The sequence below is a fragment of the Schistocerca piceifrons genome, chromosome 6, assembly GCF_021461385.2.
Source record: "Schistocerca piceifrons isolate TAMUIC-IGC-003096 chromosome 6, iqSchPice1.1, whole genome shotgun sequence".
NCBI classification, from domain to species: Eukaryota; Metazoa; Arthropoda; class Insecta; order Orthoptera; family Acrididae; genus Schistocerca; species Schistocerca piceifrons.
Genome location: NC_060143.1, coordinates 10177047 through 10200657, shown reverse-complemented (window position 1 = coordinate 10200657; position 23611 = coordinate 10177047). Strand labels below are relative to the sequence as shown.

The window sequence follows — 23611 nt, the reverse complement described above, 5'->3', positions numbered from 1 at the left end:
TATAGTCAACAGGGGGGGCTAACTCAGCTGCAAATTGAGTATAGAATCTGATAAGGAGTCTTTTGGGCCCTGGCTCTTTTTTAAATGTTACAGATTTTAGCTGTTTCTCAGCAATTTTTTCACTCATCTTTTCAGTAATGTGAGAGTTAAAAATCGGGGTTTTCGTTTGTGAAGGAACATTTGAAAATAGAATTAAGCATTTCTGCTTTTGCTTTGCTGCTCTCAGTTTCTAATCCTCTGTCATCTGTGAGTGACTGGCCACTAACTTTGATGCTACTATCACCCTTTACATATGACCAGAAATTCTATGGGTTTTGTGAAAGATCTTTAGACAGCATTTTGGTATGGTAGTCATTGAATTCTTCACACATTGTTCTCTTGACGGCCAAATGTGTTTCCTTCAGCATCACTCTATCTATAGTTCTATCCTTTTTTCACTCATTGTGTAGTAGTCTCTGTTTCTTTATAAGTCTTTTTAGAGTGACTGTATGCCATGGTCCACTCATCATGAAACTGAGTCAGTATAGTTACTTTTAGTTGCAAGTAATTGTTGGACAGCACTTCTTCCAAAAGTCTTGGACTGTCTTGTTGTGGTATGTACAATAACTTATCTGATTTAAAGTTAAGGAGCAAAATGAAAATATTTGTCAAATTGCAGGGCCTGGAGAGCTATGATAATAAATTGCAACCACTGGTTAGGAGAGCATGCCCTGATATTCATTAGTTTTTACAGTTCATTTCAAGGTACAGTTGGTGGACTAACTTATAACTACAAATCAGAACATCAAGTGATGAAATCTAGTGCTATGCCAATATTTTGGAGGACCTTGAAATCACACATTGACTGTCTTGGATTGAATTTTACATAGTTTATTTAAATATATAGAAAGGAATGCCAGATACTTTCTCTCATTATCATCAGAACTGTACTGATGCTCCATCTCTAATGAGCCTACTTTGCTGGAATTTGAAGTTCAGGCAAAGTCAACTGAGGGAAGGCAAAATAAATAGAATGGGTAAAAGCACTGTGGAAATGTTTTTGAGATGAATACCAGAAATAAGATAGCTGTTTGTTGACAGAAAATTTAGCACCATTATGCAACTTTTATTTTATTGTTTTTGGACATATATTGTTTGCCAATAATCAAACTTATAATGCTACACTTTCTAGCAGTATTTGTATTTCTTATGTATTCGTATTCCTTTTTCCTTGTACCCTTGATTTAATGCTCCTTGTACTTTTGGTCCTTGGTTTCAGTGTTGTTTCCATATTCCTATCAATACATTCCTGCACCATCCTGTGAAGTGGAACAGTTTTTTATGTACCAAAATTTTAGTCAATGAATTTATAATACTTGTTTCCACAAGTCTGTAAATAACAGAATTTATTAATATTTTTTGGCTGTGTTATTTTAAACAAGGCAAGTATTTTTTTCACTTGTGTTTTCTATCAGTTTATAAATAGTACATGAGAAAGACAGTTCTGTACATTATATCTTAGCAAAACAGGCTATTTTGGTTTCATAAAATCCAAAAATAGAATAGTAATATAGGTGTTTCTCATTGTTAATTGTTAATAAAATGTAGGCAGAAGGTCAAATAAGAAGCTAATTTATTACAACAGTGCATCTCTTCTTGATACCAGTCTGAAATAATAATAATAATAATAATAATACCCGTGGAGTCCTTGGAAAAAAATAGGCCTCCGGTATGTTATGCCAGTCGTAAAAGGCGACGAAAAGAACAAACCACTAATAGGGCTAACCCCCCTTTTAGTGTGATTAGTTGGTTCAGGACAGAACTAATGAAGCCTCAGACAAGCGCTGTCACGGTCGGGGACGGCGCTTGAATCCTATCTCCGTCCACAATGGTAACGACACTACTAGCCACATGGAAAAAGATTTAAATCCAAATAGAGGTGTTTTGCAGGATATGCTTCCTGCAACCACCCTTGAAGGAAAACAAAGACAGAGGATGAGATGGTCAGATGAAGTTAACCGACACCTCATGTTTTGTTATTACCAAGCGACAAACGTAGGAACCAACACAACTGGATACAGATCACAAGTATACACAACATTTATTACCAGATACCCAGAATTAAAATTTTTAACAGTACAACGACTGGCTGATCAGATCCGTGTAATAATAAAAAATAACAGGACACCCCAGTCAGAATTAGAAAACATCAAACAACAAGTACAACAAATACTGGAACAAAATAATGTGCAGTCAGAAGAAGAAGAAAATACGGTAATGGACCCAAACATCCCAGTGCAAACAAACAAAGAACAACACACATCAATTAAACAATCAGAGGAAAACAAAATCTTAAGACAACCACCAGAACAAGCGCAAATAGAACATGAAGTGAAATGACACACATGTTAGATACAGAAGAAAAATTTCAGCTGACATATATAGAATACAAAGACACAAATACAGACATTAGACCATTCTTGCATAGACCGCCAAATAACACACAAGTCAAAACAACAATAACAACTATCAACACAATCATACACAACAAAATAAATGAAAATACAACTATGGAAGAGTTACAACTACTGATTTATATAGGAGCACTCACTTCACTAAATATACACACTAGGCAGAGATCAGAACCAACCTACGCACAGAAGAAACCCACAAAACCAGCATGGCAACACAGGCTACAGATCAGAATAGAAAAACTGAGAAAAGACATCGGACAGCTAACACGACTTATGAGAAATGAAATGTCAGACAAAAAACGAAAAAGGTTAGGTAAAATCTCACAACAAGAAGCGATAGAGCAATTAGATGAAAAGAAGCAGAAATTACAAGCATTGGCCAAATGACTTAGAAGATACAAAAAAAAGTGAAAATAGAAGGAAACAAAACCAAACATTCACCACAAACCATAAGAAATTTTACCAGACAATAGATAACACACACATTAAAATAGACAATCCACCAAACATAACAGACATGGAACACTTCTGGAGCAACATATGGTCAAACCCGGTACAACATAATGGACATGCACAGTGGATATAAGCAGAAACAGACACATACGAGATGATACCACAAATGCCTGAAGTGATAATTTTGCAACATGAAGTCACCCGAGCAATTAATTATACGCACAATTGGAAAGCCCCTGGAAAAGATAAAATAGCAAATTTCTGGCTAAAGAAGTTCACCTCAACACATTTACATGTAACTAAATTATTTAACATATTTAAAAACAAAGATGATGTGACTTACCATACGAAAGTGCTGGCAGGTCGATAGAAACACAGACAGACACATACATACACACAAAATTCTAGCTTTCGCAACCAATGGTTGCTTCGTCAGGAAAGAGGGAAGCAGAGGGAAAGACGAAATGATGTGGGTTTTAAGGGAGAGGGTAAGGAGTCATTCCAATCCCGGGAGCGGAAAGACTTACCTTAGGGGGAAAATAGGACAGGTATACACTCGCGCGCACATACGCAGACACAAGCAGACATTTGTAAAGGCAAAGAGTTTGGGCAGAGATGTCAGTCGAGGCGGAAGTAAAGAGGCAAAGATGTTGTTGAAAGACAGGTGAGGTATGAGCGGCGGCAACTTGAAATTAGCAGAGGTTGAGGCCTGGCAGATAACGAGAAGAGAGGATATACTGAAGGGCAAGTTCCCATCTCTGGAGTTCTGACAGGTTGGTGTTAGTGGGAAGTATCCAGATAACCCAGGCGGTGTAACACTGTGCCAAGATGTGCTGGCCGTGCACCAAGGCATGTTTAGCCACAGGGTGATCCTCATTACCAACAAACACTGTCTGCCTGTGTCCATTCATGCGAATGGACAGTTTGTTGCTGGTCATTCCCACATAGAAAGCTTCACAGTGTAGGCAGGTCAGTTGGTAAATCATGTGGGTGCTTTCACACGTGGCTCTGCCTTTGATCGTGTACACCTTCCGGGTTACAGGACTGGAGTAGGTGGTGGTGGGAGGGTGCATTGGACTGGTTTTACACCGGGGGCGGTTACAAGGGTAGGAGCCAGAGGGTAAGGAAGGTGGTTTGGGGATTTCATAGGGGTGAATTAAGAGGTTACGAAGGTTAGGTGGACGGCGGAAAGACACTCTTGGTGGAGTGGGGAGGATTTCATGAAGGATGGATCTCATTTCAGGGCAGGATTTGAGGAAGTCATATCCCTGCTGGAGAGCCACATTCAGAGTCTGATCCAGTCCCAGAAAGTATCCTGTCACAAGTGGGGCACTTTTGTGGTTCTTCTGTGGGAGGTTCTGGGTTTGAGGGGATGAGGAAGTGGCTCTGGTTATTTGCTTCTGTACCAGGTCGGGAGGGTAGTTGTGGGATGTGAAAGCTGTTTTCAGGTTGTTGGTGTAATGGTTCAGGGATTCCGGACTGGAGCAGATTCATTTGCCACGAAGACCTAGGCTGTAGGGAAGGGACCGTTTGATGTGGAATGGGTGGCAGCTGTCATAATGGAGGTACTGTTGCTTGTTGGTGGGTTTGATGTGGACGGGCATGTGAAGCTGGCCATTGGACAGATGGAGATCAACGTCAATCCTTCACCTACACATCAACACAGCCAATGAACACACGCGTCAACTCTTATCCTTAATAAAAGTCCTCAATCTTTCCTCTCCCGCATCCACGCCGGCTGTTCAAAGCATCCTCCTACAGGCCAACCGCAAATTAGAACAGCATGCCACCCTCCACCTCAAAAAATTATCCAATCTCCTGGTTTCCCACCTCCGGAAAGGCAACTCACTCACCCTTCACAAGCTTTCCAGCAAACCTCAACCTCCTCTCATTGCACACAAACCCAGTCTCTCCCATCTACTCAATCTCCCACTTTCAGCTCCGCTCCCTCCAAAACCTCAAAATTCCAATCAACGCAATCTGGAACCACAACACCCCAATTCAGTAGTTAACCTTTCCTCCAAACCTCTCTCCCAATCCGAAACCTCTGTCCTATCCAAAGGCCTCACCTTCAGCCCCACTCCCAGATTCAACCAAACAGCCCTCGTCAAAGATTTACTGTCCTACACTCGTAGTCTCTGCTGGAAATATCACTTTGCCACGAAGAAAAATGATCCTAATCCTACTCCTAACGATCCAATTCCCCAAGACACTATCCAAATTGAACCCTGCCTGGAACAGTTCCGTCCTCCGTCACAGCGGGACCCACCTCCTCTTCCTCAAAATCACCCTTTCGAAACCTTCCAGGAATTTCTGACTTCCAGCCTTGCTTCTCAATCCTTCTTAAAAAACCTTAATCCTACTCCCAACATCACCACTGCTGAAGCCCAAGCTATCCGTGATCTGAAGGCTGACCGATCCATCGTCATTCTTCCGGCGGACAAGGGTTCCACGACCGTGGTACTTGACCGTCGGGAGTATGTGGCTGAGGGACTGCATCAGCTTTCAGACAACACCACATACAAAGTTTGCCAAAGTAATCCCATTCCTGATGTCCAGGCGGAGCTTCAAGGAATCCTCAGAACCTTAGGCCCCCTACAAAACCTTTCCCCTGACTCCATCAACCTCCTAACCCCACCGACACCCCGCACCCCTACCTTCTACCTTCTTCCTAAAATTCACAAACCCAATCATCCCGGCCGCCCCATTGTACCTGGTTACCAAGCCCCCACAGAACGTATCTCTGCCTACGTAGATCAACACCTTCAACCCATTACATGCAGTCTCCCATCCTTCATCAAAGACACCAACCACTTTCTCGAACGCCTCGAATCCTTACCCAATCTATTACCCCCGGAAACCATCCTTGTAACCATTGATGCCACTTCCATATACACAAATATTCCGCACGTCCAGGGCCTCGCTACGGTGGAGCATTTCCTTTCACGTCGATCACCTGCCACCCTACCTAAAACCTCTTTCCTTATCACCTTAGCCAGCTTCATCCTGACCCACAACTTCTTCACTTTCGAAGGCCAGACATACCAACAATTAAAGGGAACAGCCATGGGTACCAGGATGGCCCCCTCGTACGCCAACCTATTCATGGGTCGCTTAGAGGAAGCCTTCTTGGTTACCCATGCCTGCCAACCCAAAGTTTGGTACAGATTTATTGATGACATCTTCGTGATCTGGACTCACAGTGAAGAAGAACTCCAGAATTTCCTCTCCAACCTCAACTCCTTTGGTTCCATCAGATTCACCTGGTCCTACTCCAAATCCCATGCCACTTTCCTTGACGTTGATCTCCATCTGTCCAGTGGCCAGCTTCACATGCCCGTCCACATCAAACCCACCAACAAGCAACAGTACCTCCATTATGACAGCTGCCACCCATTCCACATCAAACGGTCCCTTCCCTACAGCCTAGGTCTTCGTGGCAAATGAATCTGCTCCAGTCCGGAATCCCTGAACCATTACACCAACAACCTGAAAACAGCTTTCACATCCCGCAACTACCCTCCCGACCTGGTACAGAAGCAAATAACCAGAGCCACTTCCTCATCCCCTCAAACCCAGAACCTCCCACAGAAGAACCACAAAAGTGCCCCACTTGTGACAGGATACTTTCTGGGACTGGATCAGACTCTGAATGTGGCTCTCCAGCAGGGATATGACTTCCTCAAATCCTGCCCTGAAATGAGATCCATCCTTCATGAAATCCTCCCCACTCCACCAAGAGTGTCTTTCCGCCGTCCACCTAACCTTCGTAACCTCTTAGTTCACCCCTATGAAATCCCCAAACCACCTTCCTTACCCTCTGGCTCCTACCCTTGTAACCGCCCCCGGTGTAAAACCAGTCCAATGCACCCTCCCACCACCACCTACTCCAGTCCTGTAACCCGGAAGGTGTACACGATCAAAGGCAGAGCCACGTGTGAAAACACCCACATGATTTACCAACTGACCTGCCTACACTGTGAAGCTTTCTATGTGGGAATGACCAGCAACAAACTGTCCATTCGCATGAATGGACACAGGCAGACAGTGTTTGTTGGTAATGAGGATCACCCTGTGGCTAAACATGCCTTGGTGCACGGCCAGCACATCTTGGCACAGTGTTACACCGTCCGGGTTATCTGGATACTTCCCCCTAACACCAACCTGTCAGAACTCCAGAGATGGGAACTTGCCCTTCAGTATATCCTCTCTTCTCGTTATCTGCCAGGCCTCAACCTCTGCTAATTTCAAGTTGCCGCCGCTCATACCTCACCTGTCTTTCAACAACATCTTTGCCTCTTTACTTCCGCCTCGACTGACATCTCTGCCCAAACTCTTTGCCTTTACAAATGTCTGCTTGTGTCTGTGTATGTGCGGATGGATATGTGTGTGTGTGTGTGTGTGTGTGTGTGTGTGTGTGTGTGTGTGTGTGTGTGTGTGTGTGTGTGTGCGCGCGAGTGTATACCTGTCCTATTTTTCCCCTAAGGTAAGTCTTTCCGCTCCCGGGATTGGAATGACTCCTTACCCTCTCCCTTAAAACCCGCATCATTTCGTCTTTCCCTCTCCTTCCCTCTTTCTTGACGAAGCAACCATTGGTTGCGAAAGCTAGAATTTTGTGTGTATGTATGTGTCTGTCTGTGTTTCTATCGACCTGCCAGCACTTTTGTATAGTAAGTCACATCATCTTTGTTTTTAAATATATTTTTCCCGCGTGGAATGTTTCCGTATTATATTCATATCATTAAATTATTTAACAGTTACATTACAGACCCATACACATTCCCTGATACACTTACACAAGGAGTAACTTATCTGAAACCTAAAGATCAAACAGGCACAGCAAACCCAGCTAAATATCGCCCCATAACATGCCTACCAGCAATATTCAAAATATTAACTTCAGTCATTACACAGAAATTAATGACACAAACAACACAGAACAAAAGTATAAATGAAGAACAAAAAGGCTGCTGCATAGGACCACAAGGATGTAAAGAGCAACTGATAATAGATGCAGAGGTGACATATCAAGCTAAAACTAAACAAAGGTCGCTACACTACGCATACATTGATTACCAAAAAGCTTTTGATAGTGTACCCCACTCGTGGTTACTAGAAATATTGGAAATATACAAAGTAATCCTAAATTGATACAGTTCCTAAACGTAGTAATGAAAAATTGGAAAACCACACTTAATATCCAAACAAATTCAGATAATATCACATCAAAGCCAATACAGATAAAGCGTGGAATATACCAAGGAGACTCATTAAGTCCTTTCTGGTTCTGCCTTGCTCTGAACCCACTATCCAACATGCTAAATAATACAAATTATGGATATAATATTACTGGAACATATCAACAAAAAATCACACATTTGCTATACATGGATGATCTAAAGCTACTGGGAGCAACAAATCAACAACTCAACCAATTACTAAAGATAACAGAAGTATTCAGCAATGATATAAATATGTCTTTTGGGACAGACAAATGTAAGAAAAATAGCATAGTCAAGGGAAAACACACTACACAAGAAGATTACATATTGGATAACCACAGCGACTGCATAGAAGCGATGGAAAAAACAGATGCCTATAAGTATCTAGGATACAGACAAAAAATAGGAATAGATAGTACAAATATTAAAGAAGAACTAAAAGAAAAATATAGACTAAGACTAACAGAAATACTGAAAACAGAATTGACAGCAAGAAACAAGACAAAAGCTATAAATACTTATGCTATACCGATATTGACCTACTCATTTGGAGTAGTGAAATGGAGTAACACAGAACTAGAAGCACTCAATACACTTACACGATCACAATGCCACAAATATAGAATACATCACGTACATTCAGCAACAGAAAGATTCACATTAAGCAGAAAGGAAGGGGATTTATCGACATAAAAAACCTACATTATGGACAGGTAGAAAATTTAAGAAAATTCTTTCTAGAACGAGCAGAAACTAGCAAAATACACAAAGCAATCACTCATATAAATACATCAGCTACACCACTGCAATTTCATAACCACTTATACAACCCTTTAGATCACATAACATCAATAGATACGAAGAAAGTAAATTGGAAAAGGAAAACACTACATGGCAAGCACCCATATCATCTAACACAACCACACATCGATCAAGACGCGTCCAACACATGGCTAAGAAAAGGCAATATATACAGTGAGACAGAATGATTCATGATTGCAATACAGGATCAAACAATAAACTCCTGATATTACAGCAAGTGTATTATTAAAGATCCCAATACCACAACAGATAAATGCAGACTTTGCAAACAACAAATGGAAACAGTAGATCACATCACAAGCGGATGTACAATACTAGCAAATACAGAATACCCCAGAAGACATGACAATGTAGCAAAAATAATACATCAATCACATACAAGTATGCACCACAAAATGTACTGGAGAATGATGAATACAAATTATACTGGAACAGAACCATTATAACAGATAAAACAACACCACATAACAAACCTGACATCATACTCACCAATAAAAAGAAGAAATTAACACAACTAATCGAAATATCCATACCCAATACAACAAATATACAGAAGAAAACAGGGGAAAAAATTGAAAAATACATCCAACTGGCTGAGGAAGTCAAGGACATGTGGCATCAGGATAAAGGTGACACTATACCAATTATACTATCAACTACAGGAGTCATACCACACAATATCCATCAGTACATCAACGCAATACAGCTACATCCAAACTTATATATACAACTACAGAAATCTGTAATTATTGATACATGTTCAATTACCCAAAAGTTCCTAAATGCAATGTAACATATACCATACAGTTAAAAGGAAGTCACGCTTGATCAAGGTCCGTGTCACTTTCCATTTTTAACCAGACATAACATCTGAGAAAGGAAAGAAATAATAATAATAATAATAATAATAATAATAATAATAATAATAATCTTACACTATATTTTGCTCGTCCTAATGTGAAATTATTTGTGTTAGCCGTACAGACTTTAACCCATTTGATTTTACATTTCACTTCTCTAAGTGGGCGGTACATGAACTTACTTCTGGTTATTGATAGGTTTTGAAATTGTGAGGCTGCAGGAATTGTGAGGCTGCAGGAAAAAAACTATATACATTTCAGAAAACATGATACTGACAGAAACACAACAATACAAAGTAGATACAAATTGAGAGGCTGTGAAAAAGAAAGGTCTATATACGTTTCAGGATACAGATACAAATTACTATTCCAAGAGGACCGTGGACTTCCGCAATTACTACAATTGCTCATAATAAGAATCATAAGTATCCAAACACTTCTGATTATAACAGGCTGTTGCTTGAGCAACATTTCTTGAAATGTTTAATGTGTTTGCTGTATACAGCGTTTTAATCTTTTGACTATTTGCATTTGAATCTGCATAGGCCCATCCGGATTTAGGTTTTCCCAAAACCACTCCACACAAATGCCATGATGGAAAGGGCATGACTGATTTACTTCCCCATCCGTGAAACTATCCAAGGTTGTACTCTGTCTCTAAGGACCTCAGTGTTGATGGGACATTAAATCCTAATCTTTCTTCCTTTCTTTCTTTCTTCCAACTATTCATTGTCAATGAAAATATTTTTCTATGCCTCTACATACTTATGAATTCCCCAATGACTCACTTCCTGATCTGTGTCCTTGAAGAGCATTTCACTTAAAAATTTATCAGTAAAATTTTAACATATATTTGCTTTTGTAAATATGTGACATATATTTTGGTTTTTATGACATACTCTAAAGCTTCAGGGATCTTCTGTCTATGGATCGAAAGAAGAAATGGACCTCTTCACCTTATCCAGTACCCTGTTTCATTCTTGTGGTAGTGTGATGGTCATCCTTCTGTTGGAAATAAAATTCCTCATTATTGTACTGTACATGAATGGTAGGGTAGACAAGTGGCACTTGTACCTTAAAAAATTAATAGTCTAATTAGGACCAGACATAAAATTGTACTAAATTGACTTCATTTCAACGAAAGCCTGTGACGTAGCTGCACACAACTACATGCAATAATTTCATTTCATTGTTCCATTTAATTTAAACTATGTGTAATTTAACAGAACAGTTTTCTCCCTGAAATCCTCATCCTCATGTCCTATGTGCTTGTAAAACTGGTAGACTTGCATTTTGTGATTAGGATGATCCTCATGTAATATAGCCACCTGATATTGCAAGAATTTCATGTCAAACTCCTGATATCCACTTTCTCATTTGAACATAGTTTGCTGACTGCAAAGATCTTTCAGAACTAGCATTTTGTGTATCATATGCTGTACCACAAATTTCAAGTTTTCTGCAAATGTGTCGTATTGTTAGTCATTTTCATGACTCCATTCTGTGTTGTTGACTGTTACTAGAAGACCCTTGTACGGAGCTAATTCTCATGGCTAGACATGGAGTGCATAATACCCGGACAACAGACCCCTTTGTTGAAAGGTGATGAAACTGTGTGGCCAGGTAGACTACTGAAACTGAAGATTTAAAGTATTGGTCTTCTTTGTCTTTTGTTTCATTATCCTCTAAACCTAATCATGGAATTACTTTTTGATATTTATTGTGTTACTATTTTGTTTTTACACAAATAAAAAAGGAAGTGTATTTTTAAAATTTGATATTACTAATACATTTTGTAGTTTTGGACTTGACAGAGGTCGCTATTGTTATTTCATCTAGTGCCACAAGATATGGTTTGTACTTAAATGTTTCAAAGTTGAAGATTCTAGAGGAAATAATTTTTACATATATCATTGTTTTATTACACAATAATTGACTACTTTCTTTGGGTTCGAGTTGTATATCTCACCGTTTCCAGAATTCGTCTCTTTCTTTTCTTCCTTTCTTTCTTTTTAGTATGTATACACACTTAACAGTTCATTCAATAATCCAAACAGAAGAGGAATACTTAACAGTAAGAAAGCTGGAAGTTACATGAGACACCTCTTTCATAGATAAGACACACTTTATTACATTTCTCTCTTTGAATTGTAGTCTGGTGCATACTTCCACCTCAAAGATTTATGCTGATATTCTGTTATATAGTTCTTCAGTTTGTCATTTCCGGATATCAGCATTGTGCGCGACTTTAATGTTTATCATTGATACTCTCATTCAGAGTCAGCATGCTCCACAAATACACTTACTATTATATTTCTTTATAATGGGAGTCAATTTTTGCATGGTCTCAACACTTTACATTATGGGTCTACTATGTACAACAGAACTGGCCACAAACAGTTTCTTAGAGATATTCATGTTGTTAATAATAGTGATCATATTGCCCATTCTGAAGCTGCCCCAGTGTTGCATACCCAACTGATGATTTCTCACCATTGAGAGCTGTTCTTATTTGTCTTTTGGAAAAACCACAATGCATTCATATCTACTTATATGTGTTGCAATTGTATTTTTTGTTTACCAGGTCATAGTGTGCCACATATCAAAGTTTGGATGTTGCTACCATATTATGTAGTCTTGATTTTGTGAATGAAAAACATAATCTTAGTTTCAGTGTTTGTTATATATGAGGGTTTTATGAAACAATGGTTTGACATCAGGGAAGTCGTCATACGGAAGTACATAATGTGTTCTGTAATAGTACAATGAAGTGATGTGTGCATTATATTACGTGTATAGGTCTGCATATTTGGTTTATAATACTTTTAATAATGTGGAGTGACCTGTTTTCTTTTCATGACATTTTGTCACTGCACATGCACTTCATCACTTGAAATTATCTAAACGTTTATGCTGACGTGGCTAATAGATCCCTGAATACTGACAGTTGTGAAATAAAGTAACATAACAAGGTAGCATGTGACGTATAGGATATTGTGCAGTAGTCAAACTCGCACTGATGTGAGAAGTACTAATCGTATAGTAAGTTAATAGCACCCTCCCTCCTCCCTCTTCCCTCCTTCTCCCTCCCACTCCCCCTCCTCCGCTACTCACCCTCCCCCCTCCTCCCCTCCCCCTCCCTTTCCCCCTGTTGATTCTTCTTTTAATCCTTCTTTTCTCTCGATTGAAGAATTACTTAATTTGTAGTCAAGCCATAGAGAAATATAATACAAGAATTTCAAAAGAAAAGAGGAAATGTTTGAAAATAATCATAGTGTGCTTATATTTGAATTGTTACAATTGTGTGTCTGTTACATGAATGGGAGCTGCTACTTCTTTGAGAGTATCAGTGATTACCAAAGAAGTCTTTTGCTCAACGTTGACCTGAAAATTCTCATATATGCTCAATGTGAAGTTTGCCAGAATTCAGAATTTTTGGTTTAGATTATCATTTATTTTAATAACCATATGGTCAGCCAGTAAATGTGTGAGTAGCTTTTAACAGTTAATTTGTTTTATGTATGGCCACAGAAAATTCTTTGATTTTTAGTGTTTGGTGAATGTAGTAAACTATCTCCTCCTCTTTCCACAAAAGGAAATCATAGGAGGTATAACTATAGTAGGAAAGTTCTGGGAGAACATAAATAGTCCAGGAGTAAAGGAGACTAGTCACTGAAAAGCAGAAGCGTCCAGTCGTCAACAGGCATACATAAAAAGACAGAAAGCTTGCTAGCTTTCAGAGTAAGTCCTTCCTTAAGCTAAAGTGCACACACACAGCCCAGCCCCCTCCCCCCCTCCCCGCCACTTCCTCCTCCCCCCCCCCCCCACCATTGTGTGTGCACATGCTTGTGCTCCTACATACTTCTGCTGACTGGATGCACATTGCCAGGAATGCATTTCGGCAGGTGGACTAGCCTGGGGTGGGGGTTGTGTTGGGTGGGATGGGGTAGCTAGAAGGAGAGAGAGGGAAGAGGGGTTGAGGGTGGGTAGCTAGTGTGTTGGAGGGATGCATCTGGTTTGTTTATTAGGAATGGGAGAGGGAGGAATGGCAGGAGTGTGGGCTAGGAATGTGATTCACTGATGTGAGAGACAGTGGGAAGCAGAGCATCTTGAAGGCGATATGGGGAGGTGAATTGGGAGGGGTTGATAAGAAGAGGAAAGTCAGCTAAAGTAGAGTGAGGCCAGTACAGTTTCAGGAGTGTAGGCTGTATTGCAAGGATAACTCCCATCTGTGTATTTAAAAAAAGCTGATGGTGGAGGACAGGATTGAGATGGCCCATGTTGTGAAGCAGCCGTTGAAATCTCAGCTGCATGCTGTGCTACTGGGTGGTCTATTTTGTTTTTGGCTACAGTTTGACAGTGGCTATTCATTCAGGTTGAAAGCTGGTTGTCTGTCATACCATCTTAAAAGGTTGTGCAGTGGTTGCAGCAGAGTTGGTTTATGAAATGGCTCCTTTCACAGGCAGCACAGCCTATGAAGGGCAGAACTGGATTACAAAAGGCCTGAGTGGGTGGGTTTGGCAGGTCTTACTTCCGGGTCTTCCACAACTACGTGCATCTGAGCACAGTGCTCTCGATTTCAATGGCTGCTGACCGACCCAGTCCAGTTGGATGCTTCTCTCAACCACGAACCTTTTTTAACTGTGTAGATGGGAGTCATACTTGTGACACATCCTTTGCTCCTGGAACCACTCCAGCCGGGTGTCTACTAACAGATTGACCCTCCACCCTCAGCATCCCCTTTCTTTGTCCTATTGCTCCCTTCACTCCTTCACTTCACTTTGTGCTGCCCCCCCCCCCCCCCCCCCCAGCTCTAAAATACATGCATCACATGGCTAGCCTGTGCTGCTACCATTACTCCAGCCCACATTCCTAACCAGCAAACCAGCTGCCTCCCTCCAAAGCACCAGCTACACATCCCCAACCCCTCTTCCTGCCTCCCTCTCCATCTAACCACCCCACCTGATGCAACACTAACTTGCCATAGTCCACCTGGTGAATTTGCACTCCTGGCATCGTGTGTGCAGCCAGCACTATCTAGGGGCACAGGTGTGAGTGTGTGTGTGTGTGTGTGTGTGTGTGTGTGTGTGTGTGTGTGTGAGAGAGAGAGAGAGAGAGAGAGAGAGAGAGAGAGAGAGAGAGAGATTGTACTCTATATCCAGAACGGATTTACTCCAAAACCTCAAAACCAAGCAAGTTTGCTTTTTTTGTGTATGTTTTCCATGAATAAATGCTTCTGCCTTCTGAAAAATTTTGGGAGGTATACAAGTAATGGAATGAGTACAACCAACCACTCACCATGGTGTACAGTGGTTATGCATGTAAAAAAGAAGCTCAGTATTGTGTCTTAGACTCCTTACTATTGTGTCTTAGACTCCTTACTATTCACACACACACACACACACACACACACACACACACACACACACACACTTACTCTGTGGCCCATTGCAACAGCCTGGCTACCTTTCATGCACTTATTGCTGAGGTGTTGGAATAAATCTGTACTGATTCTCATGGCTCTTATGTCAGCTAATCATAGTTTTGTCATTAGTGATAAAGACACTTGCTGATTTGAGATTTTAAGACACTGTGAAGTACTTGCTTTTCTTAGGCAACACTAACCTTAAAACATGTATGTATTATAGCTATAATAGAGACTGTGCTTTTTCATGTGCAATGGTGGATTCAACTAGTGTATTCCGCAGTATTCTTAGTGACCATAGCAAACTCTTATAGCTTAAACAAAATCTCTAGATTTCCATGAATTCTTTGTTGTACTTGTGTTTTACTCATTGTGTGTGTTCATCCTCTGTCTTCTTTAATTCACTATGTGCACACTTTAATGCAAGTCTTTTCATCAGCCTTTTCCTTTTAGTAGTAAGATGTTTTCCACCTGCATGTTTGGTGTAGGCATTGCATAATGAGTGTATGGCATGCAAGTGAGAGTGGGAGCACTGAATTCTCTTTCAGGCATAGCGCAGCCTTTCCTCTGGGAAGAAGGTAGCTGTGGAACTGGCTCTCGTGACAAGAAGGAGGGTGCCTCTTCCCACCCTCCTTCTGCTACTCACTCTCCCACCCCTCCACCCCAGCGGAGACTGGCCAAGAGCTTTAGCGTTGCACCTTCTGCTGTCACAAAGGGTAACTATGGTTGTACTCGGTTGTACTCTTAGTCTGCTGTCTGGGTGAATGTAAGACTGTGGCTGCACATTTCTGTAGAGCGCATTAGTGTTTTATGCCAGTATATGCACTGTTATAGCAATTTTTTAGCTTTGTTACTGATGAAATATATTTTATTCAGTTCAAACGTTAAATCTGCATTCGAAACTTTTTGGCAGATGAATCGTGTACTGGACTGGGAGTTAAATCTGGGACCTTTGCCTTTTGCAGCCATGTGCTTTACTGACTGAGGTAAAGATACGAGGTTTGAGTCCCAGTTTGGCACACAGCTTTAAGCTACCAGGAAGTTTCAAATTAGTGCGCATTCAGCTGCAGAGTGGAAATTCTTTCTGGAAAAAAAGTCTACATTTGCTTTTGTGTGTTCTGTTGCTAGTGTCATGTGTAAAAAGTAAATGATACATCAGTTATACATAAATGTCTTTATTGTCTTTTTAGGTCACAGTTTCTTCATCAACATAATCTTATTTTCTGTTAATAATTAATTTAAATATTACAAAAACATTATTTTTCAAACTCAGTCCACTATGTCTTTCTTTACCATACTCTATTAATTTGAAATGGATTTTCTCCTGCTGAGCATTTTCTTCATGTTTTTGAAGAGAAGATCATCACAGAGTCCAAATTTGAGGAACTGAGCAGATGAGATAATAGTTGACCAATTTTAGTTACGGTGCCTGCAAACATTAGAATGAATGCATTGTTCTGATGAATGAAAATATTTTCCCTTACTAAATGAGGTCACTTCTCCATGAGTTTCTTCAGCAATTTATCCAGTAAAGATGTACAGCTATTTTCTCCTTTACCAAATAAATGCTACACAGTAAAATCATAGCTTTATGATGTTACAATGGTAATAATAATTCTATTATTATTAACCTCTTCAGTTCCACTTGACACTGGACTCGCATTCGGGAGGACGACGGTTCAATCCCGTCTCCGGCCATCCTGATTTAGGTTTTCCGTGATTTCCCTAAATCGTTTCAGGCAAATGCCGGGATGGTTCCTTTGAAAGGGCACAGCCGATTTCCTTCCCAATCCTTCCCTAACCCGAGCTTGCGCTCCGTCTCTAATGACCTCGTTGTCGACGGGACGTTAAACACTAACCACCACCACCAGTTCCACTTGCATAAAAAGATGTGTATCCATCTAATATTTCTAGACCAACAAGATTAAGAAAATGTAATTGTTTTCAAAAATTATTGGATAAATTTTCCAGAAAAACAATGGGCTGTACACAGCATGGTGGCATTCAAGGTAAGCAAATTATAAAAATGGTGTTGGATAAAACATCAATTTTATATTTTATAAACTTGTAATGGAAAGGCAACCAGTACAAAGAAATCATTTAATTACATCATGATTCATGGTAAACTAGTTACACTTTGATTCAGAGGATGTTCTGTGGTACGCAAACCTTGTGGCTTGCATCATATCATAATAAGCTTTGAAACAGTCTCTTTCACAAACACAAGTGAACATGATATTCTATACAGTAGACTCTTGCTGTTATGCTTTCACACCCAGGCATTCTGCAAAGATGAGTCTTATCATCACTAACAATCTCTGACATTTTTAATACTCATGCCTTCCTTTTGGTTGGCATGGATGTGACACCACGAATTTCTTTTTGTTGGAGGGCAGGATACTGCATCTGTCTACATTGTACTCAACTGTGTCATTATGTGCCCCCTTTTTCAGCATGGAGCAGCCACCCAGGCCTTAATCTTGAACTTCAGGCAGACCATTATTTCTTTGCTCTGAATTTTCAGAGCAGTGCAGTCCAGTCTGTAATCAAAAAATGTGGCAACAAATGCAAAACAACAAATAAATAAATAATATTGAGCAGACTGTCCATTTCCTAGTTTTTGCAGTTTGCCTTTATGCTGCAATGATATGTCAAATAAATGGACACCTACCATATTAGCATTGTAGCTTTCAGCAGTGTGTGGTATGTTGATGCTGAAATACTTTCTGCCTTTCTTTGACCACCCACTGCTTGCATTGTATTACATGCATTTTGGCTTCCACAGATGAAGGAATGATTACTGCTTTGTTGACATAGCATTTGACAACAAACTTGTTTTCTTCCAAAACAGCTCCTTCAAAAGCTGGAGCAGGTGGCAAGGGCTCAAACACATCTGTGTGGTGCCAAGGAGGATTACATCATTGTTGTGGCAGAAGTTACATTTGAGTCCTCATCAGATGACAAAAGTACACATATTGTGTCTGTACACATGAAATAACATCATGTTCTAATAGGCTCTAATCAGTGTTGAATGGCTTCTCCAGCTCATGACATATCTCATCTTCTGACACTAAGGAAAATTTTTTTCTACTTTTACTTTCAGTCAAGTCATTATTCTTTTATTATAACTATTACTATCATTATTTATTATTATTATCATTATTGCAGCAACTACTTCACTAATTATGCACCAAAGCGTAGAGGAAATTAGTAACAAATGAAGAAAAGTTTTTACAAGATACAAACCTACTGTGTTGTACACATGTACAACAGAAATATGAAACTTGTCCAAGATAATAGCAGTAACTACTACCTTAGTGCTACAAGGGGCTAAATTCCGCTAACATCAGTTGACAATAAATTAGTATCATTCAAGATATTTATGATGTGAATAAGTGAATAAAAAGGCACACTTACAGAACCTTGACATTGTTTTGCTATTGTTCTATTGTGTGTGTTAAGTAAACAGTTGTCAACTTCAGTAACTGATGACACAGACCACTGAAACTTGCTGTAATAGGTGGCAAGGCCTCATGAAAGGTGAGAAAACTGTTGACACATGTATCTTTAGCATTACATGGATTCTATATGCATACAAAAGTTTTACCTTGTTCTGTGTATCATTTATGAGGTTAAGGCCACCTGGGAATATACTGTTCAGTGACATAGAAGGAGTCGCACATCTTTATTCTGAAAATAATATCCCTATAACTTTAATATTCCCAAGAAATGATTCCATAACTTATTGGTGAATGGAAATTTACAGATTAAACTAATTTCTTCATATCTACAGTATCTATAGGTGTGATCATACATAGTGCAAATGTAGCTGAACCAAGCCAATTATTTAATTTTATGGTGTGTTTTCCATTGATTCTATGGTGTATGTTTCCCAGTTATAGGGATCATCTGTAGTCCCAAAAATTGAAACAGAGTGAGGTGATGCATTGGTTAGCACACTATACTCTTGGGAGGACAACATTTCAAATCCAGCCTGTCCATCCAGATTTAGGTTTTTCATGATTTCCCTAAATCGCTCCTGGCAAATGCCAGGATGGTTCAATTGCTAGAGCACGGACAATTTCCTCTTCCATCTTTGAAACGTTTGGAGCTAGACCTCTGTCTCTAATGACGTTGATGTTGATGGGACATTAAACCGTACTTTCCCTTTTTTCTTCCAAAAACTGAACACTATCTACTACTTGTAGTTTGAATACATTATTTTTATTTCTTGAGTAAATACTGAATGTTATGTGCCAGATCATGTCTGTTGATGTTGTTCTCTTTTCATTAAGAGCAGTTTCAGTGATTTTTATTCCTACACTTAAGATATCTGCAAAAGGCCAAAATGCCAAAGGACTTAAAATCCACGGCGTGTATGTGCTGTGTAACACATATTTGATGGCTTTCTATCAGGCATATAAAATTTAAACCTTCTTTATTTAATTTTTCACAATATTTTTAACTTTTGTGCGAGAGTACAATGGTTCACACAATGAAACCCCTTAGCTAAGACTTAAATCTTCCCAGTTGTAATAATTTCTGCTTTATATTTTCTAATTTGTGATTTATAAAAGTGAATATTAGATTAATAGCTTGAATAACTAATGAATTGGTACTGAATTGAACTGGGAAAAAAAGAAATTTATGGCACAACATGACTACGAGAAGCAAACAGGTGTTAGGACACATCTGGAGGCATTGAGGAATCATCAGTCTGGTAACTGGAGAGGGGGGGGGGGGGGAGATGTTGCACTAAGTATTCATAAATTGTATTGACTCCTTTATTAAACTACTAATGTTGTACATATGTCACCTTGTCTCCTGTGGCTTCTACCTTTTGCTGTTGGCCATCATTTGTATTCATAGAGAGATTTCCAAGGCTGTTAATAGCCCATTTATTAAATTCTCCATTCTCTGAAAGTTCTACATTCCTGCCATCTTATCATTCCATCTTAGCATTCCAATACCTATGGAGAACATTATATAGAAATTTTATAAGGACACAAATTAAGTGTCCATACAGAACTATGTTGCTGACGCCATTAATACTTTAATCCAGTAGTTGAATTTCAAATGAAATGTGCTACTGATGTTACGACTATTAATGTTAATCTGCACACTGTAATTCAGATGACGAGACTTGTGTTGTTTAATAGGGGAAAGTGGAATTTAATCATTCACCAGACATCATTTCCTTTTCCTCGTGAAGTTCATTTTCACATTCTTCTTTCAGCTCCTTACAATATATTGCACACCTTTGACATCTGTTACTTCACATTATGCAAGTTGAAGGTGGAGGGGGAAGAAAGGGTGGTGAAAGGGAAGGGAAACAGTCAATGATGTCAGCTGCATTGGAACTGTATGCGGAATAAGCAGTTGCAAGTGAAAATTTGTGCCGGTCTCGGATTTGGACCTTGGATCTCCTTATTACTAGGCAGTAGCATTAACAACAACACCATTCAGACACCATGTTTATTGCAATTGTGCAGACTATCTTGGTTACACCTTCCAGCCGATTCACACTCACACCTAGTGCTTGTCCATGTCCTCCATGCTCGCTACTTTGAGATTCCCACAGGAGGTCGAACAAAATCGTGCGCATGCGCTGGAGGTGATAGATTCACCCATCGAGGGAAGTAACTTTTAATAACGTGTTGTGCCTGTTCCTTTGGTCATGTCCCAAAGAACAGACACCGTGTGGAATCTCCAATTGTGATACACAGAATGTAAATTGAAGGTGGAGGAGGGGGTGGGGGGACAAAGGAAAGGAAAGAGAAGCGAAGGAACTATTGACGCCAGTTGCAACGGGGCTTTATGTGGAATCAGCACCGACAAATGAAAATATATGCTGGACCAAGATTCGAACCTGGGATCTCCTGCGTAATAGGCAGTTGTATTAACCACTGCGCCGTTTGGACACAGTGTTCATCACAATTGCGCTGACTATCTTGGCACACTTGTCGGCCAGTCAACAATCCAACCTAGTGCCACCTATCCATGCCACCTGTTCTTTGCTTTCCTTTCCTTCCCCCTCCCCCCCCCCCCCACCCCCCCCTCCCCCCACCTAATGTGTATCACAGCTGTGGATTCCGCATGGTGTCTGTTCATTTGAACATGTTCAAAGGAACAGACACCACATATTCACGTAAGTAATTTGCCTCAATGAGCAATGAAGCCACCATCTTCAGGCAGATGCACAATTGTGTTCAACCTTCTGCAGGATTCTCAAAGCAGCAAGCATGGAGGACATGGATGGGGACTGTGGATTGGTGCTGCTAGGTGAGAGTGTGAATCAGCCTGGAGGTGTGCCAAGGTAGTCTGCGCAACAGAGATAAACGCTGTTTTCAGATGGCGCAGCAGTTAACACTACTGCCTGGTAAGCAGGAGATCCTGGGTTCGAATCCCAATCCAGCACGCATTTTCGTATGTCGTTGCAGATTACACATAAAGTCCTATCGCAGCTGACATCAGTAGTTCCTTCTCAGTATCGTAGCTGTGGATTCCGTGTGGTGTCTGTTCTTTCAGACATGTCTGAAGGAACAGACACCACCCATTCATATGTATTACTTCACAGCCATTTTGTAGGGTCAACCATAGGCTATTGGATTATTTAATAATGGAAACACTAAGATTTTAATTTCAAGCAATTTTCTGTTTTCAAAGCTGACATATCCCGAGGATGAATTTAGATTCACAAAACTGCCTCACAAATAAATTAGATGAGAACACAGTATTTTTTCCCATTGTTAGATGTGAAATTGTTCTGAAAGTAACTGATAGAAGATTCCATTACAAAGACTATCGAAATATTTAGATATGTTTTCTTATTTATAGAATGTAAGATAAATCATTGGGAATTATAGCTACAGAGGGGTTGAATTTTATACTTTAGATTATCTTGTTCACGTTCATAGACTCTTTGTGTAATTTTATCTCTTGGAAACTGCCTTTATTTTGTGTAAACTGTTCCTTTTTATGAGTTTCTGTTCACACTCTTAAGTAAAATGTCTCATTAAAAGATATTGTCTCATGTTCAGGGTGCTCTAATAATCACAGCTGCAGGAAAGTGTAACTTTTACTATCACTGTTAACGTTTACATAATAGATAAAGCTGCATTTAATGATACCATATTTATAATTATAGTATCATGTTTAAAATAGTGTGCTGAAACGAAGTGGATACAAACAAAACTATTATTACAGAATAATTATCTTTGCAGAGGTAATGGCATCAAACCAGTCTTCAGATTGAATACCACAAGGACATCAACATTTTGTCATACTAATTTATTTTATATGTGTCATTTAATTTTTGGCCTGTTGTAATGTTTGCTGAATGGTAGTTCTAAATTAGCTTGTTGCTGTTTGTGCTTGGTTAGAAATGGATGTAGCTCTTACAGATATACTGATTAATGGAGTACGATATGATCATGAACAGCCTCATGTAATTAGTTGTTGTACCGATTCTTAAAGTATAACATTGGACACAGAACATTCTAGAGCATGGTGAATCTTTAAATGTCAATAATTTGGTAGATGATAGCCATATGTCTGTGGCAATTATTCAGCAAGGTGGTCCAGCGGTAAGACACCTGGTTTGTATTCACAAAGGCAGTGGTTCAAGTCCCAGTCTTGGCAACCTGATTAAGCGTTTGTATACTTTGCCTAAATTGCTTAAGGCAAATGATGGTCCCTCCGAAATACACACACCTGATTTCTTCCTATCCCCACTCTACTCCAAGTTTGTGCTCTGTCTTTAATAGTCTCATAGTCAACAGGGTGGATATTCCGTGAAACATTTCTCCTTTATTAAATGATAGTTTCATACTGCCTCATACCCTTCCCAGAAATTAATCAGTATGGCCTTTATCCATGCAGCCTCCAGTATATTTGTATTTCACAGGATTGCTGTTCCTGAAATCTATTTGAATGCCACGATTTTAGGGTGAATCACAGATATTTTGATTAAAGTGTTTGTGCGCCTCACATTTTTTACCTGTTGTCTTCATAGAGAAGTGGTTTAGCTTCCTATTATCAATGTCTTTTCACTATATTTTTACCTTATTTTATTCTTGTTGAAATTACTTGATTACTTTCCATATTTTTTATTTGTGACCTTGCACCTCCACCTTTTTAGCCATTCTTGACCTCTCTCCAGGTCACAATTCCATAACATTTTGTTTATTCAAACAGTTTTTTTTTTTCCTGCTACACAACTGATTTATGTCTGAGCTCCTACCAATTAAAAGTTGTTTGCCTTCCTTTTCCATTATTAGCTTGATTCCCCATGTTTGTACTGCACAACTAGGTAACATAAAAATACTAGTTGCAAGATCAAAGTAATCATTTATTCTATCCAGAATAATATGATTG

The 23611-nt window shown here is 39.6% G+C and overlaps 1 protein-coding gene across 10 annotated transcripts in view; it reads left to right on the top strand.

Moving 5' to 3' along the window:
• The window catches only part of LOC124802474 (ral GTPase-activating protein subunit beta), a 398111-nt gene that overhangs the window by 91775 nt on the left and 282725 nt on the right, over positions 1–23611 (top strand). For 7 of the 10 annotated variants that reach the window (XM_047263272.1, XM_047263267.1, XM_047263269.1 and 4 more), the window contains one exon: positions 15784–15951. The exons of the other annotated variants lie outside the window; for them this stretch is intronic. In XM_047263272.1, coding sequence (XP_047119228.1) covers positions 15784–15951 — 168 coding nt within the window. The remainder of the gene's footprint in view (positions 1–15783; positions 15952–23611) is intronic. 10 annotated transcript variants of the gene reach the window in all.